General features: G+C 42.0%; 1 protein-coding gene across 1 annotated transcript; it reads right to left on the minus strand.

The window, feature by feature from the left end:
* Positions 1-54: 54 nt before the first annotated feature.
* Positions 55-26,625, minus strand: LOC141742418 (cytosolic phospholipase A2 epsilon-like). The gene is made up of 20 exons (XM_074584645.1): positions 26,459-26,625; positions 24,787-24,859; positions 16,635-16,771; positions 16,191-16,322; positions 14,892-14,932; positions 13,891-13,933; positions 13,233-13,296; positions 11,607-11,767; positions 11,308-11,400; positions 10,614-10,651; positions 9,774-9,930; positions 9,155-9,291; positions 7,965-8,187; positions 6,630-6,744; positions 5,893-6,030; positions 5,101-5,208; positions 3,809-4,000; positions 3,170-3,336; positions 1,642-1,825; positions 55-773 (listed from the first exon to the last, which is right to left on the minus strand). The coding sequence occupies exons 1-20, from the start codon at positions 26,483-26,485 to the stop codon at positions 535-537; spliced, it is 2,469 nt and encodes an 822-aa protein (XP_074440746.1). The 5' UTR covers positions 26,486-26,625; the 3' UTR covers positions 55-534.
* Positions 26,626-26,921: the final 296 nt, after the last annotated feature.

A 26,921-nucleotide genomic window follows, 5' to 3' on the forward strand; every position in this document is an offset into this window, starting at 1 on the left:
ATATATATTTCATGACAGATCATGACAAAAAAGCACTTGGGAAACAAAACTTTTAAAAGGTAGAACACCATTTTATTCAAGTTATTAAAACTAAGTAAAATGGCTTAAATTGATACTGCATAGATACCACCTTCTGTGTCTGAAGAGGGTTTTATGGATTTGCTACCAATGGTCCCAAAGAAATGCCGGAATATTTTGCAGATGAAAAAATACTAGCAACCAGCCATGAAGACAATAAGAAACTGCAGAGACAGAGCGCTAAAACTATTTCCCCATCACACACAGCTAAATCTTCGCCTCTTGAGCATCACTGTGAGATGGTGTTAACAACATAGACGGCTGTGTGTGATATCACAACTCCGGATCAAAAAGCAACTACTGCTTAGTAAACTGAACCATGTGGTGTGAAACAAATAATTCAGGTTTTCTTTTTTGAGAATGTTACTTAGAGATGGCATTTGCCAAGAACAGTGAAGTAGCTATCGCGTATGTGCTGTAACGGAAAATATTTAGTAAGGGAGAGGAAAATGCTGTTCAAGAGGAGGACTGTGCTTGTGGTACTGGCTGGCTCACAGCTCGTTTCTTCCGTGCCACAGCCATGCGCAAGGCCTGAAGAATCATGTTCTCATTGTTCATGATGTTGTAATTAGTCAGCTTCAAGAGCTTGTTGAAATCTTCTGCTTTCAGCGAGACCTCCCTTGTTGAGTACGGGGAGCAGAAACTGGAGATATCAACCTTGCCCTGTTCCATTTCAGCAGCACTACGTGACATGCCTGTCAAGGGAAAAAAGGAGGGTGTTTTTATAGTCCCAGGGAATTACAGTACTCTGATAGACTATGTCAAGAATAATTTAGACACATCACAGAAGCAATTGCTATGAAGGCAAGTGCAGTGCTATGATCTCTGAAAAATCTACTTCTGAACAAAGTCTATTGGACTTAAAAAAAAATAGTGTCACTAAACATCATTCCATTGCAACCAGCACCTTCTACTGGCCAACTCATGGCACGTCATTTTATGTGGTCACAGACGCTCAAGTGTTACTTACCCTGCAGGTTCTTGAGTAGAATGCGTAATAGAGGTAAAAGGAATAATGAGATATAAAGAACAGGAGGAAGCAGAATATTAGTAGCCTTGGAAATCATCACAAGAACTAAGCCTGCATCTCAAATACTAGCACAAAAGGACAAAGTGACTGTACTAGTTTATGTACTATTGCTTTGATTTTCCAGCGTATACAACCAACATACTAAACAGGACAAACAGAAGGCATAGTGGCCCTCCACAGAACCATTCTACACTGTATAGGTATTTCTCCCCTAGATCTGACTGTCATAAAAATACATAATCTGAAAAATATGCTTTGTTCTACATGCTAAAGATCACAAGAAGAAACTAGTTCCCGTTCCTTTACTTGAGGAACAAGTTTCTTCTTTCACCGAATTGCACCAAGACTCAAAACTAAAATTATGCGCAAGATTTCACCTGGTTTTGCAAAGAGTTTGTGTCATTCCATTTTGCAATATATTCACTAGTAGGAGCAGGCAAACAAACAATTTTTGTCTTGGGATGAGGAAAAAACACCCAGGGAGTGAGAAAGTTCATTGGGTCAATAAAATAAGCTGGGTACTGTTAACTTACCAGGTGCTACATATCTTTGGAAGGTGTCATTCACTAATGGAAAATAAAGCAGCAGAGGAGCTCCCGGGGTGTCTGCACCATCGAACATGTAGCACTCCTTCAGGTTCTTCTCATCGTCCTTCAGCCCAATGCTGGGAAACGGAATTCCTTGCTCCGAGAAGTATCTGCAAGCCTGCTCCAGGGGCTGGACATGGCCCAACAGCAGCAGTGTAAGGAATGGAAAAGATACCCAAGATCAGGCTGCTGCCAAAGCCCAGTAATTCATGCCAAGTTGCACAAAATAGACTGACAGCACTGGACAGCCGGCAATAATGTGAGCACCTGCAGCCCCCGGGACTGTTTTTCTCTTGCCCAAGAAGCTATTTGGAAACAGTCTTACAGGAAAACACCTAATGTCAAGACGGCAAAGAGAGTCTAAATATGTATCAATGTACTTCTCTGAAATGGGAATATGATTTAGGAACAGAGCGGATTAATTCAAAGCATGTTATAGAGCATCATTAATTAAAGGAGAACTAAGTCAGAAAAAGAGATCTAAACAAAACTAAATTTGTGGTCCAAGACAGTAAGATTCACAGTCACATTGTTTATACAGCAGTATAACTTGTGAGTTGACCTTAGTAGACTTTAGCAGGGTTTTGAGACCAAATTACACATTTCTATAACTTGGAATTCTAGAAATAATATGAGATTTCAAGCTAAGATATTTTAGACCTCAAAATATAGCACTAAAAGCATTTATCAGAAAGCTCATTTGTGATGACAAAATGTGTTTAATTATCTAACAAAACTCTGGAGAACCACCTCAGTTTGTTTGAATTAAATATTTCCAAAACACTTCAGAGTACAAGAAAGAAATGTAGTGCGAGTTATTACATATGCCTTTTTTCAGCTGCAGTGGAGACAAATATTTTTCATGTGGCATCACAGTGTAAGAGCGGCATTAAAGTATCTTTCATTTGAAAAATGACAGAACCTTAACCAGTGAACTTTGTGTTTTCTGTAGTGCCCTTCAGGGACAGGTCTACAATTACACGTCTATATTTGGAAGTCTAAGTCTGTCTTTTTACATGGTGAATACCACTTTCAAAACCTATATAACCATTTTAACCAAACCAGATTTCTGCAAACATTGTAAATGCATTTGTTATCTTGCTTCAAGGCCACTATTTAAGGAGAACTTTGTATTTATTAAAAGAGATAAAAATAAAGATGAAGAAATCCTTCACCTTAGATTGTTCTTGGACAGCTAGAAAGCCACGTATTAAAATATGGGCTAATAAATCTTACATATTATTGTAATTGAAGTTGCAGCTCAACCATCATAACTTCACTGTGCCACTCTGTAGTTCATTGATGAAGCACTTAGATATTTTCCCCTCTGGGAATTTCCATTCTTCTTATAAGGTTTGGAAACACCACGTTACTAAATTCCACTAAGTTCTACATTGTAGAGACAGCTGTCTGTAAATTGTGGAACACAAAGGAAAAGCCATTACTAAACAAAGACAGTTTTGAGACTTCTCACCGAGGTCTGTGATCCACCAGTGTAATTTAAGTGTATGATGACGTCCACTTTCCGCTCTGGTCTCATAAGGGGTGGGCAGCTGGTTTCAAAGAAGAAAGCTGCATCCACCAATTCCAGGTGCTCTGAGTTGCCTCGCAGGTCATTAGGAGAGGTGTCTAGCAAAGTGTCTAAAGAGTAAAAGATACAGAGCTATTAGAAAACTGCAGAAAGATATCTGTCAAGTTAGAAAGCAAAAGGAAAGCGAGCTTTCCTCCCATCCAGGATTTTCCCTTTGCTTTAGAATAGCATGCAGCAACCCTAAAGCTCCCCTCAGCCTCTCCACTCATGTTTTGTTGGTGTTTCCAAACCCATGAACTGCACCAAAACCTAGGCAGGTGTTCCATATGTGCAGAGCCCTACCCCAGTGATTTTCATCCCAGTGAGGACTTTCATTACCAAAAACTGAACAGTTGTATTACTGAAAGTGAAAGACGTGAGGGGTTACTTTGTTCTCCATCCTCTCCTTTTAGCAAGTACTAACAGCTAACCACAAAGCCCACTCACTTCTCTTCAGGACATGCAAACACCCCTCGCTAAATCCCAGCCCCTGCGTCCTCCCCGATGACCACTGAGGCATGTAGGCTGGAGTGCTGTCCACACCTTTCCATTTTGTGAAATGCTCCTGCTGGATGTACTCGTTGTGCATCTGGAAGCCCCTCAGGAAGTTGTGGTACTTGGAGACAGCAGGGCGGTCCGTCAGGATGTCCCGGAGAGTCGTGGAGAGGCCACTTGTAGGAGTGAACATGCATGTAGCCATCTCATATGGTTTCTCAGGCAAGTCTGGTTGTTCCTCTAGAGACACATGGCATAAATGACGTGCAATTGAATTATAACCACAGTTAAGAAGAAGCTAGGCATAAAGAGGAGAAAGGGTCAGAGACTCTTCTGTACGAATAGTAATCATGTGTTCACAACTCTCAGCATTGCATTATTTTTCCCTGTGATCTGATTTGAGTTTCGGTTAATTTATTGACAAAAATATAAAATTACTTTTGTTTTCTAAACCCCAGTTGGCTATGTTTGACTAAAGAAGCATTTTTCTCATAAAACAACATGATTTTGGTACACATTAAAGTAATTCATTTTTCCAAGCAAACAAAAACTGGGGAAAATTATTTTACCTATATATTTGAGGTGATTACTGCTTTTATATTCCTTGTAGGTTAAATATGAAATTCAAAGCTTATTTTGAAAAGACCAGAAAAATCTGAACATTTTCTTTTTAAAGCAAATATTTTTACTTTTAAAAAAACAATTTGTTCAGTTTTGTTTGGGTGTGGCCAACTGAATTCAACACAAACTTGCAAATTATTTATATAAACACAGACATAAGGGTTTGATTATTTTTTTTTTTCCAAAACATAATCCAAGTCTGTTCACTACAAAATCATCGGCTTTGCTTGAGTTTTAACAGGAAGGTGCCCATGAGTATTTTCAAGGAACGGTCTTTTAGCACGGAGCTGCCTCTCTCAGCTGGTGTACCAGAGCTCCACTACATTGACTTCCTTTGACCTCTACTAAATCTTGAAGTTCAGTCAGTTTTTGAGGGAGGAATGCTCTGTGCAGCCTGAATAGATATTGGAAAGGAAACACTCAAGCGTCTCTCTGGCTAACATATAGTTGACATTTATCTTATGTATCCATCCCTATCTGCTTTCCATCAATATCTGTCTTATGGTGCCTTTCCTTCTAATAATCATCTCACTATTTAAGCAAAGCACTGGCTAGTCAGTCAAATCAATTCTCTTGATTTTCCTGGTGCCTCCCATACCCCAGGGCTGAGAGCATCAGAATGACAGAAAAACTCAAAAAATGAGAAACTTGAGCACAGTTACCCTATCAGAGGGGCCTGGAGGAAAGAGGCCATCAGTCAAAGGGTACTTGAGATTTACCTATTTCAGTCACTTTGTCTTGGGTCCACCTGTGCCAGAAGTCCTCTGAATTGTCAGCTGCATGCCAGGCATCCAAAAGGTTTTTGGAAAAGATACTACTCCACATTCCTAGGAAGTGGGAGAGGTATAATAAGTAGTGCTGAGGTAAACATGAGGAAGTTATTTTAAAAACTGCCTTCTGGCTCCTTCCACAACTCTTCTCTAACTTTTTCATATTTCTATCCAATTTTTGCGTAAGTCCAGACATCTATTTCAGTGGTAGAGCTGACTCAGAAGGCAAACTTATTTCAGAAGAAATTTCAAAGTACTTTCTCTTCCGTCATATTTTACCTGGATTTTTTTTGTTTTGAGAAATTTTACATTGTCATTTTCCTACTTCCATTTCCTTTTTCCTTGACAAAGAAATATTTTCAGACAGCTCATTCCTCAATTCCCCTCTTTTTTGCCCTGTTTATTTCTTCTTAACATTTCCTTCAGCTTCCACAAAGTCTCATAGATTTCCAAATTTCAAAGTGTTTGCAAGCTATGGGAAATGGTGATGCTTCAAAAGAACTCATGAAGGTACATAACAACTTATTTGTCCTTTTACTTTCATTTTAACTTAGTCCAAATGATAAAACCACCTTTTCTAGCAAGGGAAGTTGAGAGAGCCTCCAGAGACATGCTGAATTTCAGCTGACTGACACAGTACCTCTGCTGCCACATGCAGAACAACAGGTTTCTGGGGACTAATTTCCAGAATCATTAGTGTTTGTATTAAAATCTTGTCACTCCTGCAGGCTGGTGAGTCACCTTGCATGAAGCAGATCCGGGACTCGGGGAGCTTCTTCATCAGGCGACCCATGAAGAACTCGCTGCCAAAATCCTCCGCACGAATGAAGGCACCATACTTCAGGAAGCCCACCTCGTAGGGCGTGAACTCCACCCACTCTGCCAACACACACCCCAACAATGTTAGCCCCACTACTAACAACAGTCAAGTCACCAGACGTGGAATAAACCTTTCAGGCACCAGCCCTTGCAGGCAAGGTGGCTTAGCACGTGCCCTGAGCAAACCCTGCTGACAGCCACCACTGAACCAGCTATCACACTGTCTAAAGGTTTGTGAAAGAACAATGTCAGGGTTAAGGGAAAAATTAAATTCTTCTTTCATCTGGCAAGTGGGAAGTTTTCTCATGGAAAGTGGACTAGAACATGGGTTGACTTCTATTGCCTTTTAGCCAACCGTGAAAAACATACATTAAGCAAACTTGAAGCTTCTTTCTTTAAGAATTCATAGTGTTTCTGAGATAGTGTCACAGATCTATGTTGTGTTGTTACTCTGAAGATAATGACTGAATATGCACACTTACATTCCAGGAGATCTGACAAGATACTGAACTATTGCTGTCTATCCTGTGGGATAGACCCTGTCTGAACAGGACTTCTCTTGGAGTGAGAATTTAAAACAAATCATCATTATTTACAGTATCCCCATGCTGTATCTCCCCAGGTTAAAACATAGCTCTTTTCCAGACTTGAAATATTACCTCTAAAATCTTTTGTGGCAACTTTATCCTTGACATTGAGGGCAAGGTAGATGGGCAGCGGGTTCTGACCCTGATTCACTGCCCGTCGTTGATCAGAAAGTCTGTGGTGGCATTTCTGGATTTGGAAAAAAAACAGCCCAACAGTTAGCTGATAATCAGTTCGCTAAAGTCATCAGCTTATAACATCTGAATATAGGGTATAATTTTCCTGAACTTCCTCCTAAATTTACTTCCATGGGCTTGAATAAAAGAGGTCAAGAAAACCATGGGAACAGGAATAATTGTTGTTAAGATAACCAGCCATGTTCTACATTCAATATACAACGACAGTAATGAATTGCTTCACGTGGTATTCTAACTTTGCATTGCTAAATATAAGCAAAAAAGTAGGGCAGATCTGGGTAATTCAGCTATTACCACATACTTCGCCTATTAAACATACGAGTTCTTCAAGGCAGCATGTTAATGACCCTTCCAGTCAAGATTTTTTTTAAAAACCTTATTGAAAGTTAACATCCACAGAGGAAAAATCCTTGAGCTGTCCAATACTAACAACTTATCTTACACATGAAATAGCGATTTTGAGTGTACTTCAGCCACATTAAATTCTAGCAAATTTTGCAAAGTAGCACTGAGGCAGAAGTACAACGTGAAATATGATATGGAATGAGAGTATTTCATTTTATCTGATTCACCTAGGCAAAATATAAACCATGTTTACAGGATTTTAAAATAAAATAAGTTTTTCCCAGCTATTTTTCCCATCGACGATCATCAGTCCGCTAGTTTACATAGAAGGTTTTGCTTGTGTCATTACAACAAAATTAGAAATGGGAGGTTCTGAGACATCAAATCCAAAGTAGCCAAAAAGCACCTCCAAAATCACAGTTTCTGTAGCTAAGATGTCTCAGGATCTACGTACTGTCTCATCAGTAAATCACGAAGTGCAGTAAGTACACACGAGGTACATCTGCAGTACAATCAAGGTATGACTGCAGCTTGTGTAAATATTGCAGCAGTGGAGACATAAGAGCACAGAAGCATAAAAAAACACCTAAGAACCTCAAAAATTTCTTGGACAGGTACAAAGTTAATCAGCACGCTGGTTACTTTAGAGCTAGTCTGAGCATTTCTGTGTTACATTCAATCACACTTTAGGCTCCAGTGTAGACATATGCTATGTCTCCAAGTTATTAATGTAAATAAGTGGTGTTCTGCCTACATACCAAGTACAATGTTATTGGCCAGGTGTCTCTTCCTAGGGTTTTACTTTCTCATAATTGTCATAAGGACCAAGTCACCAACTTTATGAGTAGAAAGATACATAGATGTTACCCCATCATTTAACATGGATTCAATCATGAGCCCCCACAGATCAATAAAAGATGTTTTATGTCCTGCTTGGGTCCTTTGGCTCAGCTCTCTGTAATAATTCCTCAGGCTTCTCATGCAAAAAGCCCCCATCTTGCACTTGGCTGCTTGCTTCCGAGCTTCGATAATTATTTCTCCAAGATCCTTACGTGACCAATCAGCATCTTCATACAGTTTTGTCATGGTCCTGCAGGCAGGAAGCATGATGGCAAGTGGAAAGAAATCACAGAATCATAGAATGGTTCGGGTTAGAAGGGAACTTAAAGATCCACTAGTTCCATCCCCCTGCCATGGGCAGGGACACCTCCCACTAGAACAGGCTGCTCAAAGCCCCATCCAGCCTGGCATTGAACACCTCCAGGGATGGGGCATCCACAGCTTCTCTGGGCAACCTGTGCCAGTGCCTCACCACCCTCACAGTAAAGAATTTCTTCCTAATATCTAATCAAAATCTCCCCTCTTTCAGTTTAAAACCATTACCCCTCGTCCTATCGCTCCACTCCCTGATAAAGAGTGGAGCCATCTTTCCTGTAGGCCCCCTTTAGGTACTGGAAGGCCGCTATAAGGTCTCCGCGGAGCCTTCTCTTCTCCAGGCTGAACAACCCCAACTTTCTCAGCCTGTCCTCATAGCAGAGGTGCTCCAGCCCTCTGATCGTCTTTGTGGATGATCATGAAGAAGATGCTTTTGATTTTCAAGATGCTTTTGAAACTCAGAGGATATACTTTGCAGAGCTTTGCACACTTATTGTTTTATCTTTAGGTCACTCTCCTCTTTGAGGTTAGTTGGAGCAGAAATGCAAGTCTAAAGGCAATCACTCCAAAATCTGGGATCCAACACAAGCAGCTATACCAGTTGTCTATGCTGCTTCTGTCCAACAGTAAATAACCATAAAGGATCATTTTGCATAGGATTAAGGATGTTTGCGCTTCCAATAAAGTCTCCCCTTTTGGTTAGGGGCAAGTTACTTCAGTAACACCAAATGTATGATGCACAATAGGCCTTTCATGGGTGACCCTGGCATTCATAGACCAAAGATGGAAGTAATAACTCAATAGACCCCTTTTACACTTGCCAAGATCTAAAACCCTAGACAGAGCGTGGGTTTTGCTTAACACAACAAGATCCAAACAACAGTATCAAAATGCCTTCTCACCATGTTGTGCCAGAAGAGCCACTGATATATGAAATGCAATCCAGAACACGCAACTTTTGAAGACCCAGAATACTGCCATACATGGCAGTGAGTGCTCTTATCCCACATCCTGCTGTGGTCACAGCCACTATAGGCACCTGTTCAACACAAAAAAGGGCAGAAAACATAGGTGGAGAAATGACATTAAGGCACATTTGTGTCAAAAGATGACAAACATGTAAAAGCCACATCCAAACACTAGTAAAATATGTAGATAAGAGATAAAGCAACATTGCTCTGAGTTATAAATAGTACAATTTGCTGGACATCACTGTGGGGTATACTAGAAGATCTTGGCACTTCAGGAAGGATTTTTAAGAAGCACGGACCAAACTCATTGGTTTAAAGCACCTTCAAACGATTCACTTGAAAGACAAGCGGAAATAGAGACATTGCTCATCCAGACAGACTTTTGAGCTCTCCATCTGAGATGAACCTGGCTGCAAACAGTGCCCTGGAGAAGGATCTGCTGACAGAGGTCCTCACTCCTCACCTGGATGGAGGTGAGAAATCACTCCTCATCTCCAGGCTTGAGGGAAAAGAGAGAGAAAAATTCCCCAGCAACGCCTTTCCTGGTTACCTCATGATCTTGCAGATCTTCCTCCAGATGAAGAACATCCTTCAGTGCAGCAGCAACCACCTTCCTCCGGTTTTGCAGGAAATTCTGTTCATCGGTGCACAGGTCGAACCCCAGGCGGGCGTCTAGGTTTCTTGGCCTGAAACACAGACCCTGAGTCCTGAGACCAGGGCACAAAAATTATTATAGTATCATTCACCGTGGTCAACTCCAGCTATGCTTGTGTGTGTTTACAGACCAGTTTGTGGACAGTATAATGTAATACATGAGAAAGAGCAACACCACAGACAGGCCTCTGCTAATTGCTGTAGCTGCTAACAAGAATGTAAATGGGAATTCAGAGCAGAACATGACATACTGTCCTGGTATGGTAACAAGGTTCCTCCAATACACTTTGGGTTTTATTTGCTTATATAATTTATTTTTCATGTTTCAGTAGTGCCTGCCATATGTGCCTGTAACTAGATAACCGCTGTCAGCACGCACTGCAGTTGATTAGGGAAACAGCTACCATGCCTTGGTGTTATTTTGTTTGTGTAATACAGGAATATGATTTCTTTGTGAAGCTGCTCTCTCCATCTGTGGGCATAACAGTGCCCACAAATCGAGATCTCCTTACCGAGCAGCACTAACAGCTTGGAAACTTGGAGGAAAAGGGCCCCATGATTTAATTCTCCATCGCTGAAAAAGGAAAACCTGGCAAACTAAAGCCTGCAACCCAAAGATGACCACACCTCTGCTTACAACTGGGCCTGCATGGACCCCTGCTGATTTCAAATGAGCTTTGTGTAGGTGCAAATGTCTCCCAGTTACAGGATCAGGTCTTGCTGGAGACTCACTTACCATTCATTTGCCCTTGTGTACAAGTCAATTGTCCTGTCCTGAAAATCGCAATACAAACAGTGTAAGCATGCTCAGGTCATTAATGCTGCGCCTTCCTCCCCCACTCCATCTACGGGCTGAGTTCCACTATCTTTGCAGTCAGCAACGCAGCTGCAGAATCTGGCCAGCAATGGTCTGGGTTGTGAGAGGTATAACGAGCTCCAGTACAGCCTGGGTTAAATAGAAGTGGGCCGTTCACCCAAGCTTAGGTGGCCCCTAGGGGCTTAGGGCCCCTCAGCTTTTCATAGCTGAACACCTAGTTTGACCTTCATTTTCTGGGAAGGTCATTGAAAGCTGGGCATCTGAAACACAGGCATATGGATGTTCTCTGCTTTATCTTCTGCTTCAGGCAAATGTATAGTCTTTACAAATATAAGTCTTAATTGTGATATCCATTACTGTTAGCTCGCATACTATGTTGATGAACATATTAGATATGTCCTGAGGAAATTAGTTTAAGCTCAGAACAGGATTGAATGACATGCCTGGAACCACATGCAGAATTAAAAGAAACATTACATATTGCATAGTTGCAGAGTGACTCTCATTCACACCTCACAGTGTAGCACATGTCCTGTCTAACAGGAACTGAATCATCACCCCCCAAACTGAACGTGTGTTGGGCTGGTTTTTATTAAGAAAGACTTGTTCTCACCTCTGCTATTGTTATTTTCTCCTCTATAGGAAGCGAGTTCAGAGCTAGAGTCACGGACTCATTCAGATCCCTTTCATTTTGACTTGATATAGACTGGAAAAAAAGGTAAAAAAAATAATTAGTTAACCATTATACAAAAAAGGAGAAAAAAGAGGTAAAAGCAGTCTCCCCTGCTTCACTTATACACATGTACTTGCCAATTCCCTGCATACACAGACCTGCATACCTACGCAGGTCTTAGACGTCCCTGAAGAAATACACAGTAAAGAGCCAGCTACACATTTGCAGCCATCACGTACCCTGCTGAGCCGCCTCCGCTGGGGTAGAGCCACAGTGAGCGATGACTGATTATACTTGATGTAGTGGAACCTGGCCGGGGAGGTCGGGCAGAGGCAGGAGCTCAGTGTGTGGGTCTGTGTTCCTTCGTACGACCCGTCCACAGTTAACGCAAACTTTCTCTCTGAAGCAAAGGGGTTTCAAACTGAAGTTCTCCAAAAAATGTGGATAATTTGCACAGTAATGTATGTTTTCCTTAAGTAATGACTTCATTTGATACCCAAATTACAGGATAAATAAACAGTGACTTATGTGACCCTTTGGGTTTCAGCTTCAGAGCTCGGGTACAGAATGTGCCATATAATAACTATTGCTATAGTACCATTGCACAATGTACTGTGATTGTTGAGACTACTGCTCTATTTATCACATGATTCACAGCTCATAAAAGTACTTTTTGGCAGAAAAAAGTACTTTCTCCTGAAAATCTGAAATTTTCCAAGTACCTCAGCTATACCCTCCTGGACACGTTCCTGTGCAACCTGCTCTAAGGTGACCCTGCTCTGGCAGGGGGGTTGGACTAGATGATCTCCAGAGGTCCCCTCCAACCCTATGATTCTATGATAAGACAGTATGTGGTACTAAAATACTATTCTGGCATAATAAGGTATTTTGAAAATTTCAGATTTTGGGGAGAAGCTGGGTTTTTGTGTAGGAGGGTACAGTTCTCTCTAAAACCAGTAAAATCTCAGTCCCTCTGTCATGTTTCCCTTTAATTCAACGTGCAACATTTCTTCTGAAATAATTTCTAGCACTTATGAAAATAATGTCTGGTGGATTTTGGCCTTCACATAATAAGCCTCAGATATGTGCCTTCAAGTAATTGAAAAACGGTCTTTATATAGAATGGAATCAAGCCAGGTTCAAGGTGAAATATACTCTGTAAATCCACAGACCCAAAGGTATATATCAGTCTTCAAAAGAATTATCCCACTCAAGAATTTTCAGCTACATCTAGCAAACTTCTTCACTGTGACAACTAAGCTCAACTGGATCATCCATGTGCTTAAGCAGTTTGCTGGATGGGGGCTATCAGGAGATGTCAGAGTGAGATGTTTGAAAAATTGCATAGGAGATACAGAGGTCCACAAGCATGGACTTGACAGGGTAGTGATGCATGGCTTAAAATGTGCAACAAATGTCTTTGGTAATATACTATGTGTCTTGTGTTTCACCTAGTGGCATGTTTTATATTGTTATGCCGAAAGAAATTTTAAGAAGTTAAACTGATAGAAGAAGCCGAGTCCTCATTCCGCCCATTTTCTTTGTCTCTGAATCCAGAAACAACAGGAGTTAGCTCAAAAATATTCAATTTCCTGCACAAATACGTTGGAACATTACAAGCATCTGACAAGATGTTGTTATAGAGGAAAGTATTTTGTAGGGAAACCAGACCTCACACTCATCACACTACATTGTCTAGCAGTATGTATATTTTTGATGAACTACAGCCCCTTACACCAGTCACTGGCATCAGTGACATTTTTGTCTTAAATAACTTTAAACCAGGTTGTTCAAGTGTAAAACACTGTGTGCTTTTGCCATAAAGTGTCACCCAGGTTTGCTCCATAAGTCAGCGAAAGGCTCACCTGTACTGTCCTTCCTCATCCTCCCGCCATTCACCTGCACCTCCAAACAGGAAACTTCACGCGACTGTAAGAGACAACCAGGGAAAGAGGAAAAGGCATTCACTGTCAGCAGAGCTCTGCCTCGGACAGTCCCTTGGGTACGCGCGGGGGGCAGGGGGCTAGGGGCATGTATTTCAGGGGAGAGGTGGTGCCAGCCTGTAACCCTCCTACCCAGTCTAGAGAGGTAGCATTGGGCTTCCGCATGGGAAATAACAGGTCGTGTCGAGATGAGGAAAGAGAAGGGATCTGCTCGCTCCCACCTGAAGGAGCAGCCCCACAAGGACCAGGGGAAGGACTGGCCACAGGAGAAGGGTCCCTGGGCTGGGTGCTCAGCCCAGCTCTCCCCGGGCAGACGGAGGGACATCGTCTGCCTGAGCCCAGCTCGGTTCAGGCAGAGGCAAGTGCTGGCGGCAGCTCACAGCTTTCGGAGCTGCAGCCTCCCCCAGCGTGAGTCACTACCAGGGACCGTTTGGGAAAGCCAATGCTGACACCCGCTTCAGCTTGCCTCTCGGCCGATGCCTTTGTGGCACCATATGGAGCAACCGCCCCATACCTTTAATGCTAACCTTGCAATAAGCATTGCTATATGGCAGGGAAAGGATTATGAAATAAAAATTACCACTAAAACTCCATTAGTAACAATGTTTTCAGGAGGATCCGGACTAAAAGACAAAATGGAAAACAATCAACTCAAAAACAGCACTCTCTTTTTTTCTGTTTGCTTTGGTTTTTTTGTTATTTTTTTCTTTTTAAACTCTTATTTAATCATTATTACATTATGGTTATCTTCAATAGTCCATCTTTGGACAGACAGCATGGGAAAACAGCATCAGAAATTCCAGCTGGACATTCAATCCAATTGTATCTCACAGGCTTGAGTCTGAACTTTAAACTATTTATGGAGATCTGCTGAGGAGGAGCCCCTCACTGTATCAGACAGGATCAATTTCTGACACACTGAAGCAAATTACACAGGGATGGCACAATTACACTATTGCCCTGTATTGCTCAGTTCAAACCTAGGGGATCAGAGCTGAAAAGCTGGTAAATTCATGCAACATGCCATAACAAAAAAGGAAAAAAATATTATCATTTACCTTAGAAATCAACAGCAGTACTAGGACTGATTTACATGCCCTTTCTCTTCATTGACTGTACAGTCAGGACAAAAACACAAAAAACCTTTTTTGATCTATTCCCACAACTAAAATAAATTCTAAGTATCATTTTCCCCGCATTCTTATGACAAAGTGAACACCTGTGATCCCACTGTAAGGAGCAAGAGGGGCTTGAAACTTAAAACTTCCTCCTGTGCAGAAGGCCCCTTGCAGCCTGGTGGGCAGCAGCCATCAGGGACGTCTCCACACTCCCATCGGCATCTGTGCTCACTTCTCGGTGTGTCTGGATGCCTGGTGTAGGTGAACACACATCATGCACTGCCATGCACCCCTTCTGCATTAAATGCCCTACACAGGCATTTCCTGAACACCCATAGTTCCCCGCTACTTTACTCGGATGGTGACAGTGTTAGGGGGCTGCAAGTGTAAACTGATGTTTTGTGTCAGTAACATTTTGTCTCTGGCTTACATTTCTGTTGATCACCCATTTGACGTTACGCACCTGCTCTCCATTGTGAATTCAACCTCCAGCTCCTCTTTTCCCTGAAAAAGAGAGTGAAGGCAATCACTGCAGGTTGGTCCTCCTATGAAGAGAGATAGTCTACAGGAATCTGTGCTCTTCAGAGGTCTCGATAAGCCAGTGTCCACCTTTTTTTACTGCACATGCAACAGATTTAATTTTCTTCAAGTTGCATCTGTTATACTTCTAGTATCACATACTTCTAATGTCATATCCACTACTTTAGCGGACTCCTAGTTTAGACCTTGCAGGACAAATGTAATACATACTGCAGGGCCTCTTGGCAGTTGCTCCCCCTTTCTGCAGTCATAGGTTCCCACCGCCCCGGTTTCACAGCCCACCTGCAATTCCCCTTTCCTTTCCCCTCCCACAAGCTCTCACAGTCCCCACTGATCCTCAGCACGAGAGAGGCTGGATTTCTCTGGTGTATCCAAATCATCCTGCCCCTCTCCCAGCCTTCACCTACAGCCTGTGCAGATGGGCCTGGTGGCACACTAACATGGTGGCACACTTGGGCGTATGAAGCCCAGGGTGTTCTGGAGGGTGTACTTCCATTTGGTGGAGCCTGCACACACAGACTCGTTACATGCTCAAGACTTCATCTTTGCCTTTTGTAATTACCTCCCCCTGAGATTTCCTTCCTCCTTTGCAGGTTTTGCTGCAACTTCCATTATCTTGTCACCCTTCTAGTGTGAGCACTAAGGAAAACACAGCACGGAGAGACAGCCTTTCCAAAACAGGTATCAAATCAAATCAGCGCTCACTCAAGGATTTCTAGGCCTAAACACTGCCCTTAAAAGTTCAGTATAAGGTTGCCTCAACCATATGAAATCAAGACCTGCTGAAAAATTCACTTTTTTAAATAGTTCAGTTATGCAGGTATTATGTTCATTTTCCAAATAAGCTGAAGGCCACACCGCGTTTGCGATTTATGACTGCGGATCACTTCTTTTATTTTAGCCTAACATAACACACAGCTCAGAACCACCAGCTTCAACCGCAAAGGGACGCCCAAGACTATTGGGCAGCTGATATTTTGACATCAGGGACAGCAACCAGACAATCAAGTCCAATGACATTGGCCAACTCTATCTGTAGAAGCAGCACGCAAAATCTGCCGTAATTGCAGAAGCAACACTGGGCATCAACCCCTGAAACAGATGGGTGTATTCAGGTGCCTAGGTGGACAGTAAGAAAGGCTTGTACATGGGGCACATGAAAGAGAAAATGAGCCTCACCTAACCACATCTCCTTAGCTTTGTCCTTGAATTTTATCCATACCTGTGGATTCAGCTGGAAACTTAGCTGAATGTTTTCTCCAAGCTGGATTTTAGAGACATCAAAGAAAACAGTAAGGAGATGGTCATCTTGAGTTATGTTGTCCTCATCACAAACTTTTAGCTCCAGAATGTTCTGTGAGTAAGAAAAAAAAATAATTATCTAAGGTTCAATAAATATAGCATGCTACAGATATTTAAATTTAGCTGAAGGGATTTGTGAAAGAAGTTCAAGAATGAAAAAACAGAAATTTTGCAGTTGCTCTCTACAGACTCTATTGACTATGCAGGCAGATACAGTCGTATCCAACCATCGAAAGCTAAATAGCTACAGGAAGAGTGTGAGAATGCTTCATAAGGGGATTCAGAAAGACCCCCAGAGTGGAAGGGCCATATGGTAGGTTTGATATCTGCTAAGAATACCTAGTGGGGACAGCTGCACTCCTACCTTAACCTGGCTCTGAATCGTGAAGTGGAAGGTCTCATTCCATGTCGGGTTCTTGTTGTTCTGGACTGTCTTGGTGCGGAACTGCTGCACTGAAGCTGTTGGCAGGCTCAGGCTCACATAGCAATCAGACTGGGTTACTGTTGAAGAGAGGGAAAGCGTGAAAGCAACGGACCAATGAAACACATCAAGTATCCCATAAGGTGTTGCACAGTATGAATTTTTAAGCTCTGTACACAGGATAATATGCAGAACACAGGCCAGGATGCTAACTAAGGTACCATCAAGCTAGTGCTAGACAACCAGCTTGCTTTACTCTTGTGAAAGCCTGGCAGTTTGCTCTTCTTGAGAACTACTTCTTTTAATTGCTAGAAGAACAACAAACATTCAAAATATACAGGTACATTGTACTCCTTTTCAAAGAGGTACATAACCAAACTGTCTGTTTATGTCAGACTTCAAAGGTTTTAATTCTGAAGAGCCACCCACATGCACAGGGGCACGCACACACACCGCAGCCTCACAGGGCTGGGTGCCGTGGATGGTTCAGCTGCCTGTCGGGAGCATGAAGCAGACAACGTTAGCAGCTGTGACAGGGACCGACAGACAGACAGAGCCCAGCTCCTACATACTGGGCTTCCACAGATAGGCATGAACATGCCTTAACGTTTCTGGGGTAGCTCTGGCTGTAAGTTCTGTCTTGGATACTTTCTGGAGCAGCCTTCCTTTTCTCTAGCATGTCTGGCTGCCAACACGGTGCAGGCAAGAGCTTGTTGCACTGAAGGTTGCCATGAAGCCCCATTGCTGTCACAGAAGGCAGGTCTTCCACCAAGGCACCTGATCTCAGTCTGCTTTCTTCCCTTTTGGAAAGTTAAAGGGAAAACACATGTACACCACAGAGCTCAACAACAGAGCTTTTCAAGAAAAAAAAATTAAGAAAAAAGTAAAAAAAAATATTAAATGTGGAGATGAATTGCGTTTAGTCCTCTCTGAAATGGATTAAAATGAGCACATATAAGAAAAGCATTGAAGTTGAACAGATTGATGGCGTAACATTTGTTTTGGGAAGCAGCTGTCCTGAGGCAGAGTTTTCGCCAGTAAAGCTCTATAAAAAATATTGCTGAATTTCACTACTTTCATCTGCATCTCTGTGCCTCAGTCAGAGTGGTAAAGGTATTTGCAACATTTGGTGTGCAGGTGAAAGCTTGTCTGTGCTTCACAGCACAGCACGAGTTGACATTGCTTCTCTGCACAAGATTGCATCACTTTGATGTTTCAATTAGAGGTGTGCTCAGGTCATAAAATTCGCCTATGAATTTCAATGTTTCCAGATGTAGGGAGGGCAGCTTTAGTGGTTTTGCTGTCCTTTCTCAGCTGAAGAGGCCAGCTGTAAAGTTTGACTTCCCACATGAGTTCTGTTGTAGGTGAGGGATGTTCAGGGCCAAAACTTCGGTATGAAACAGTAGTTAGCAGCAGACTGCAGCGCTTACATCATCAACAAGCACTTTCATTCTGAGGTCAGAATAATCTGCCTGCAAATACGTTTTGTCATCATTATGAGGAAATAAAAGGCAAATGTGAATCATGAGGTTAACAATACTGTGACCCCACACCCAAAAGTCAGGGATGATCACCCTACAGAACACTATCTGTCAGTTAGGGATGACAACCTACACAAGTGCCAAAGATAGCATGGGGGACTATTGCCCATAAATGCCAATCCCATCATTAGTATTATATTTCCTCTATTTGTAGCACCACCTACTCAAGCATTCCTGCCGTTGCACAGCAGACACACCTTCATCTGAATAGACTTAAGTCTTGTCCCACTTAGTTTTACCAGTAGACCTGACTTTGGAAAACACAGAATAATTGACTTGGGCCTTTATTTCACTCCATGTGTAACTGAAGTATTAACAAAGCCAGTATTTTTTTTTTCCCCTGACTCCCCTGAGACTTAAGTCATCTTTGTTTGAGTAACTTTGAACGAAAAAAGAGTAGCTTTGACTGATGAAGGTAGTTGTGGTATGTACAAAGATATATAAATCCTATAAAAATATCAGAACACATAGAAATCACCTGAGCTTCTAATAGTCCTAATAGCTCCCAGACTTCTGTATGCACACAGGAAATGTCCATATGAAAATCTTTATTAGCTTTTGGGAAGTCCAGACTGATACAAGTAGACTGCTGTCAGCTCTTGACCCTGCTTGGAGGAGGATCAGAAGGACCCGAGTCCATAAATCTGTGAGTGAGCTGAAGTTTTTTCCATCGACATTTCCCAAATAGCAATAAATGCTCTGATTACGTCTGTTGTGAAGAAAAAGTATTATTTCAACAGTCCACCTTCCCCCCCCCCCCCGTAATTGATCACCATCTGCTGCTGCACTGAATTTTACATCTTTAAGAAATAACGGCTTGTCAGACAGCAGAGCCCTGGCTTCTCATTTAGATCTCCGACTTTCTCTGGGGGACTTCTCTCACAGCCACTAAACAAGCATGCTTCTGCCTTCCCATCTGCAAAATGTGTTTGATGAGGCCTTTTGTACTTCAGACGTGTCCTCTGAAACTTAATTACTGCTTGTTCATGAACTATTTTCCGGCTGTTATGAGGGAGGCACTTACAAAACTCAGGATCCTTTTTGAAACATGTGGAATACTTCAGGCCCATATTCTGCCTGACCAGCTCCAGGCACAAGCAGATGTGAGAACTGGAACTCCACAGCGCATTCTGTGCCCAAGCTGGTTGGTCACGCCGCAATACCCCATTGCCTTCTATCAAGTGCCTCTCCACATACACGGATCCCACTGCCAGCCACGTGCCAGCAAATCGTCATTATCCGGGTACGTAAGCATAACCACCACCTAACTATGGTGATTATGCTCCCACATGATATGCACAGCAGAGCCTCACAGCAGCGGTCGCTGTGTCCCTCCCCTCAACCACGACACGTGAGCAGCCGTCAAACGTGCTCGGGGTGGCAGCCATGGTATCACTGTGGGGCAATATCCTGCCAAAAAGCAGGTGTGGCAGCAGGTGTTTATGACAGCACGGTCTCTTCGTCCAGTTATTACACTAAGTTTCTAATTATCTTCCAGGATAGCAGCAGGACTGGATCTTAATTGCACTTTACCATTAGAAAGCATTACTGCAGCATGACCCATGCTCAGAAACACCGCAGCCCCGGCACCGTGCTGCATCCCAGACAAGAGCAAGGCACCAGCTGTTCTGGCTGGAGCTAAAATTTCACCTGCCTCATAGACAGCTCAAATTCCAACAGGCCTAAACCACAAATTTTTAATTTTAATTCTACCTCCTGTTTGGATGTTAACAGACACAACTTCCAGCCCGTTCGTAGCCTGGGCAGGAACCTGGACGTCCTCCTCCTCTTGGACTACCTTTAAGTGCTCACATTGAGGCTATTTCTAGGGGGTACATTTTTTCATGACTGTTTTTCTTATTGTGCTGAAGGGATGCAAACCACAAATGTGGTCTCACACACAGTTTGCCCAGATCATCTCCTCGTATCATGTCTCCCCTCACTTGGGTCCATCCATGTCACAAAATATAAACTGTCACCACCAGCTGAGGAAAGCATTTTTCATCTTCCTCCCACACTGTGGAGCTGAGCAGAGATCTGGCTGTGGGTGGGTGGACAGGCAGGCATTGCTGTTTTCTAGAGTGCAGAATATTAGTCAATTTAGGTCATTGGGCCTTTTTACATTCTTTTTTAAATAAGAAGGTGTGTTACTTCTGTAAAAGTAAGCACCTTCCTTCTCAAGGCCCTTCACAGTCGGACTATCAGAATTCATTCAGTCCTGGGAGATCAGTTTCTGCCTCCAGGGAGCATTCAACATTAATCTCCTAATTGCTAAACTTCAACAAAAAGCTTTCACCCTTTCTCACACCCTGCCCTACACATAGGGTGAAGGACCCTACAAGTATCCCTAAAACAGTATCACTACTCTCATTTACATACCTCCTTAAAATATCCCTTTGCTGAGATGTTGCTAAATAACTTTACTATTTTCCCCCCCATTTTCTCCCTCATTGGGCTTTATCAGTCCACATCCTCTTATTTTATAATGAGATTTCAAGCAGCACCCAGAACAATAGGCTGTTGGTACGTAATTGCAACTGCTTAAATGGTGAAGTAAGTAATAAATAACAATGAAACAATAACAACAGTGCAGGAACAAAACACCGGAGGAAGTCTGTGGGTTCCTGCAGTAAGTATCGTATTGGACCATAGTTCCTCGAACAATAATGTATTTCACTAGCTATATTTCTTTTCAGGATCTCAAGGGCCTTTTCATGAATCAATCTCATACACGGCAGAACTGCTACTGCAATGCCATAAAATATGGGTTTTGATAAAAATAAAAAACATACTTAATAATTTTATAAAACTTTGTACCAAAAATAACGTAAGCCTTATGTAAAAAAGTCCAAAACTTGGATGTTTCCAAAAATTAACAAGCCTAATTTAAAAAAAAAAAAGAACACCATAAAATCTTCAAAAAATATCATTTGCTTAGTAAAAAAATGCTGAGGAATATTTTTAATGCTACACCAGTCAAGGTTCATTTATCCCAGGACCCACAGGCAGTGTCCACTGAGGAGTCTTGGGTGTTTTCAGGAAGCAGGGAATGATGGATTAAAATTGCTCAGCTCTGCATCCCCATCTAGTTGCATATTTTCACCTTTTTGTTTAACCCTCAACACTCTGTTTTCTTTTATTTTTCATTTGTTTACTCCACTTAATGATTTTGTTTCTCTCCAGTATCTTTTTCTTTAGTCCCTTTGTCTTTTTTTGGGGGGAAGGATTTTTGATCTTGTTAGGGATGGACCAGAGAAGAATTTAGTGGTGGGTGTCTAAGGAGGAGTATAAGGCGGCAAACATCATATAATGCTCTCTCAGCCCTCACAATTTCACTGGATTTTTCTTCTATGAACTTGTCCAGTCTCTGCCTGGAACCCACGTAAACCTTTGGCATCTGTTATCTCCTGCCATGGGGAGTTCCGAAGCTGAACAACACACTGCAAAAGACATGCCCTTCCCTGTGTTCTGGAGCTATAGTGGTTGCCCAAGGATTGTGAGAGGCTGAGCTTGAAATTTGAAATTCTCTACAGAGAAAGCCCTGTTTTTAAGGGTGGGTTGGATTGGTGCACATCCAAGTCTCACCCCATTATGGAGTCAGGATGCAGATGGGACACACACCCAAATCTGGGAACTGGCAAGTGTTCACAAGTCCAGGAATATCGAGAGCCCCAGTGAGGCTGACTGGGACGTGGGTGTACTCAGTGGGAAGGGGGAATCTGGAGAACACAAACAAGGCACTAAATTCACAGGTGGTATCAGTGATATCAGCTATGCATCAATGCACAAGTGGAAATTAATATTACAATTTACACACTGATGGATCAGTGGGAAGAAGAGACAGCGCAAGGGTGCATTAAAAAGATTCAGGGTTTAAAAAGCAGAATGAAACAACTTAAATTGTCTTAGATAAAAATCTTATGCATTGAACTTCCATTAAAGGTCTTGTATTATCTGTTCCATGGGAGATGTTAGTGAGGTTTTGAGGATCTATTTTTATGGATTGATTTTCCCATCTCCATTACCTGGAAAATGGAGCAGATAGACCAATAATGAAGTTAACCTGTGGCACCAGGTTGGAAGACCTTCTAAACACTAGATGAGTATTAAACAAAGTGATCCAAAAACCCTACAGAAACCTAGTGCAAGAAGGGATCTTGAGAGGAGGAAATAAAATGGGATTCACATCAGAAACAAAAGGATGGGCACAACTGGTGAGAGACAGAAGGAACTGATTTAAAATCTTAAAAAAAATCTATAAGATGACTGAGAAATAGGTGACACTTGCCAACTTGTTTATCTAGAAAAGTTTAGACGAAAAAAGAAAGTGATAAAAACAGAGCTAGGAAAACAAAGAATAAGAAAAAAAAAAATCACTCTTAGGAAAATGATACTGTAAAGAAGTCTATATCGCTGGTGATGGAGTCCACGTGCTTCTGGGTTTCCTAAGGCTGTGACAAGCTACTGTCTAGGAAACTGTAAAGATGACTGAAACAACTCAACAATATCCCCCCAGTTTTACACAAAAACCAGCAAAATTTTGTACGTGGTGCCTTTTTTATCTTAAGCCTCCCATTTTGCTGCTTCTCAGTGAAAGTCACATAGAGTTACCAACATGAAATTTACACTAGCTTTTACATTGCCAGTGAGCTTAACCAGAGGTTAAATTATTTTATTAAAACATTTGAAATACAGGTTTATTTTATATGATAAAGGGCATGTCATTGAAATATGTGGCTTCTACAAGTCTGTCTGCATAGAAAACTACATTCTGAAATGGTTTAAAAGCAAGTCTTTCTGATAAATGCAACTGACCAATTTTACACTCAGCAAAATCTAATATTACTGGAAGTAAGCAGCTGTCAATCAAAATCAGATTCAACAATTAAGCGTAAGCAAGGCAGTGCCATGACTAGTAGGATTTTCTTTTCCCACACAGTGGAAGTAACCAAGAAGCAAAACATTCACCTTTTGCAAGCATTGTTTTTGGTTTATTTGTGCAATTTTTTTCCCTCCTCAATATTTTGACTGATACTTCCCTTTCAAACAGATGATAGCTTGGTAATGTTGGCGGTGGATGTCTGACATTCTGTTTTGCAGGCAACATCCAGTATATGCTTCACAGTGTAAGGTAGAACAGCCTCAGCCTGGAAAGCCCATGCTGTGGCTTTTCTGCTGCTCCAGACCCTGTGCCATGCTCTGAAAACACCTGTCATTCAAACTGCTCCTTTAAGCCCTTTACAGGCTGGTGGGACATGTCTTGGACTGGGAAGCAGAAATGCCTGAGCATTTCTCTAACCGTCCCTTGCCCTAGAAACTTTTTAGTATTGCAAAGGGCAGCATCAAAACGTAGGAAACTTCCTTCACAACAAAAATAGTTTCAAGACAAAAATAAAAAGCATTGATCTAGATGAGAGAAAGGTGGAGAGGAAGTTTGGTAAGGTCATTATCACGGAGGTGGTTTAACAGGACATGATTATGTGGGGAGATATCTGAGGGCTGTGAGTTTTCCACACCTCTTTCTTTCAGTTCAGAGTGCACATTTGTACCTTCAAATAGGTTTTAGCTGTAGCAAGGGATTTCTCTCCAGCCTATAACTGAGCTTCAAATCTCATTTCTGCACTTTAAAGTAGTCCAGTGGGAAGGTACATACAGATCCTTCTTCCCCATATATTTGGCAACAACAAAGCTTCTTACTTCTCGTCAATAAAAATCAGAGTGAGAAATTCTTCTTCATACACCTTTGCTCTCTATAGAAACTATAACAGAACTCAAAGCAAATCACTTTGAAAAGGCCCAAACAAAAATCTGTCTTGCGTCACTTTAACTGAACAAATTTAGGTTGGTCTGGTTCCTATAGAAGCTTTCTGGATTCAGATCTTTTATTTGTATAAATGAATAAATGCAAGATAACCAGCCACCTCCTCAGATTGGAGGTGATTGTCATTCACAGCTTTTTTTTCCTAGTGCTTTGTAGTTCAGATATTTATGGAGCATTAATAGACTTTTACATAACTATCATTCCGGGAAATTTTGTAAAAATAATTAAGAAAAGAAAAAGCTAACAGTGTGGGCCCTCAACTAAGTTTTGAAACATGGCTGTTCCTATGGCTGAATCAAATTTGACAGTCCATGAAAGATGACAAGTGAGCAGTCCTGACCTCACATAAAATATTCTGTGATAGACCCAGGGATGTACGGGGTGGACATTATTGTAAGAAGCAACCACAGAAAGAAGTGCCCCATCTAAACTTCTTGTTTCAGCCTTCCCTGTGAATAAAAAAAGCTTTCTTTGCAGATTCAGATGGAAATATTTTACGCATTCTGTGCAAACGTCTTCTGAACTACAACTGGTGGCTAGACTTCAGCAGTGCACTGACAAAGATATAAGAATAAATAATGTTTTCTAACTATGCTACCTCATCTTCAGCATACCACAGTCACACATCTACTCTCTCTCCTTTTATAAATACTCTATAGTGTTTGTGACACTCGGTTATATTCGGAGTTTTACAAGCATGTGGATGCTCCAAGGGTATAGAAAAGATACTCACACAAGTCTGCTTTCCTGGCGTTTTTCATCCGTATGATTTTTACAGTGAGCAAGTTGCATGGAGAGGGTTCTGTCTGTTGAACAGCATACAAAATGTGCGGGATGAGCATGCAGAGAGAAAGAACAGAGGCAGAGTCAGAAGTAGCATTGAAGTATGTATTTCAATTCAAAAATTGAATCCATCCAAAACATTTCTGAAATTAGGTTCTTCCTTGTGCATTATCTTCTCCTTCTTTCCAGAAGGTTTGCAGACAGGTGTGGCCGGATACCCAAAATAAACATTTAATCACAAACCAAACCTCTGATGTCCTCTATTTTCCATTCTGAAGAAACTTGTGGTAACCCTCAACTTGAAGTGTCTGACGCTTACAACCCGGTCACAGAGATATGTATGATAGTGGGCCTTGCTGTGTTATTAATATATCTGACACACATCTTGGTCTGTGTAAATTCAAAGAATGCCATATATATCCACTATATTTCACAACAAACAGCAGACAATCTAGCAGGGCAGGAATTAGTAACGATATCATGATGTAACGATGTTGCTCATCATCTAGTTTATAGCTGTATAACTCCATTGTTACGTTTGACGTAGAGCAGTGCTGGCTCTCAGACAATGAGGACCACAAAATTGTGTTCCAGAGACCTATCCCAAACTGCTCAAAAGGGGAGGAGTGAAAGCAACACCTCTGTAATTATTTCTCTCTGAATAATTCAGCTGATCCAATCTTCCTTTAAGCAAAATTCACAGGAAAGTATCAATGGAAATCTTGGGAAACCACCTAAGCTTAAGTGGTTATCAAAAGACTTTCAACAAACCTGCCAAGAAACTGGTTTGATTTTGTCATCTTCTCCTGTCCTAAGCAAGAATCAGACAAACATATGGTACTTAATCAAAAGTATAGGGCCAGAAGGTGAGGCGCCTTGTTCCCTAGATAATTGTCTTTTTTAAAGGAATAAATAGAGGAAAAACTGCATGTTTTATGCTCTGAATGGCAAAAAAAAAAAAGTTCCAGAAAACACACCAAAACTAACCAAAAAACCTCAAAAAAACCCAAACTTAAAACCACAAACAAAAAAAACCCAAAAACCAACAGCAGCAAAAAAGAAAGAGCAAAACTATGTAGTGATGCAACAACACATGTAAGAGACAGTTCATGCACACTACCTATAGAACAGGGAAATCATGGCAATGAATACATAGATCAACATATAACAACGTGTCACCATTTATTCCCTTATGCCCAAAAACTCCCACAATGTTTGAGAGCTATATTTAACACCTCATGTAATACTAGTTTCCTGGCTTTCCCCAGGCACTCCTAGACGTTACTGATACCTCCATAGTTTTCCTCACTGTCTTGTTTTGCCTAGCCCAATTGGATGGAAGTGAAGGACAGCAGCAATGTACAAAAAGATCTCCTTTTTAATTGGGGATTTTCAAAATAGTTAAATTACTGCAGCATTAAATTCCTTGCATTCCTGAAGGCCAAAAGACAAAGTAGGCAAAAACCCAGGCAGAAACCCTGCTTTGCTCACAGCCTTGGTGCTGAAGACATCTCAGAGCTGAAGATACAGGAGGCGGAACACCACCTCCCACAGCAAGTCCCCTCTGCCACCAAGCCTGCACAGCTCAGCTCACGGCAGAGCGTCCTCCCTCCTTTTCTTACCTGGCTCTTGCTGTAGAACAGCCCCATTGTGATCTTTCCTGCCTCCGAGCCAGGTGCGAAATGTGGCAGCAGATGGGTACGGTGGAATCTCCGCCAGGCAGCTTCTCCTGCTTTAAGCTGCCGGGAGCAGGCAGGCAAGTGTGTTAGGGCCTGACTCAGTGCCGCCTCGCCCTGCACCACTGCTTGAGCAATCCCCAACTCCTCCTCCTCCTCCTCCTCCTCACTGCCTGGGAGGTGAGTGCCTGCTGCACACCTACACCGAGGCGCAGACACCCAGGCTCTGGCACTGCAGAAGGATGGTCTTTGCAGCTGTAGTTGGAGGGACACTGAGATCTGAAAGGGGTCTTGCCTTCACAGTTATGGGCACTGAGCAAATATTTTATACTTTTAAGCATTCCTGTCACTTCTTGAGGAGGCGACAGTGGTTTTGCGTGCTGGAGGGCTGTCAAAGTGCAGCCCCTTG

The sequence above is a fragment of the Larus michahellis genome, chromosome 4 (genome assembly GCF_964199755.1).
Source record: "Larus michahellis chromosome 4, bLarMic1.1, whole genome shotgun sequence".
Lineage (NCBI taxonomy): Eukaryota > Metazoa > Chordata > Aves > Charadriiformes > Laridae > Larus > Larus michahellis.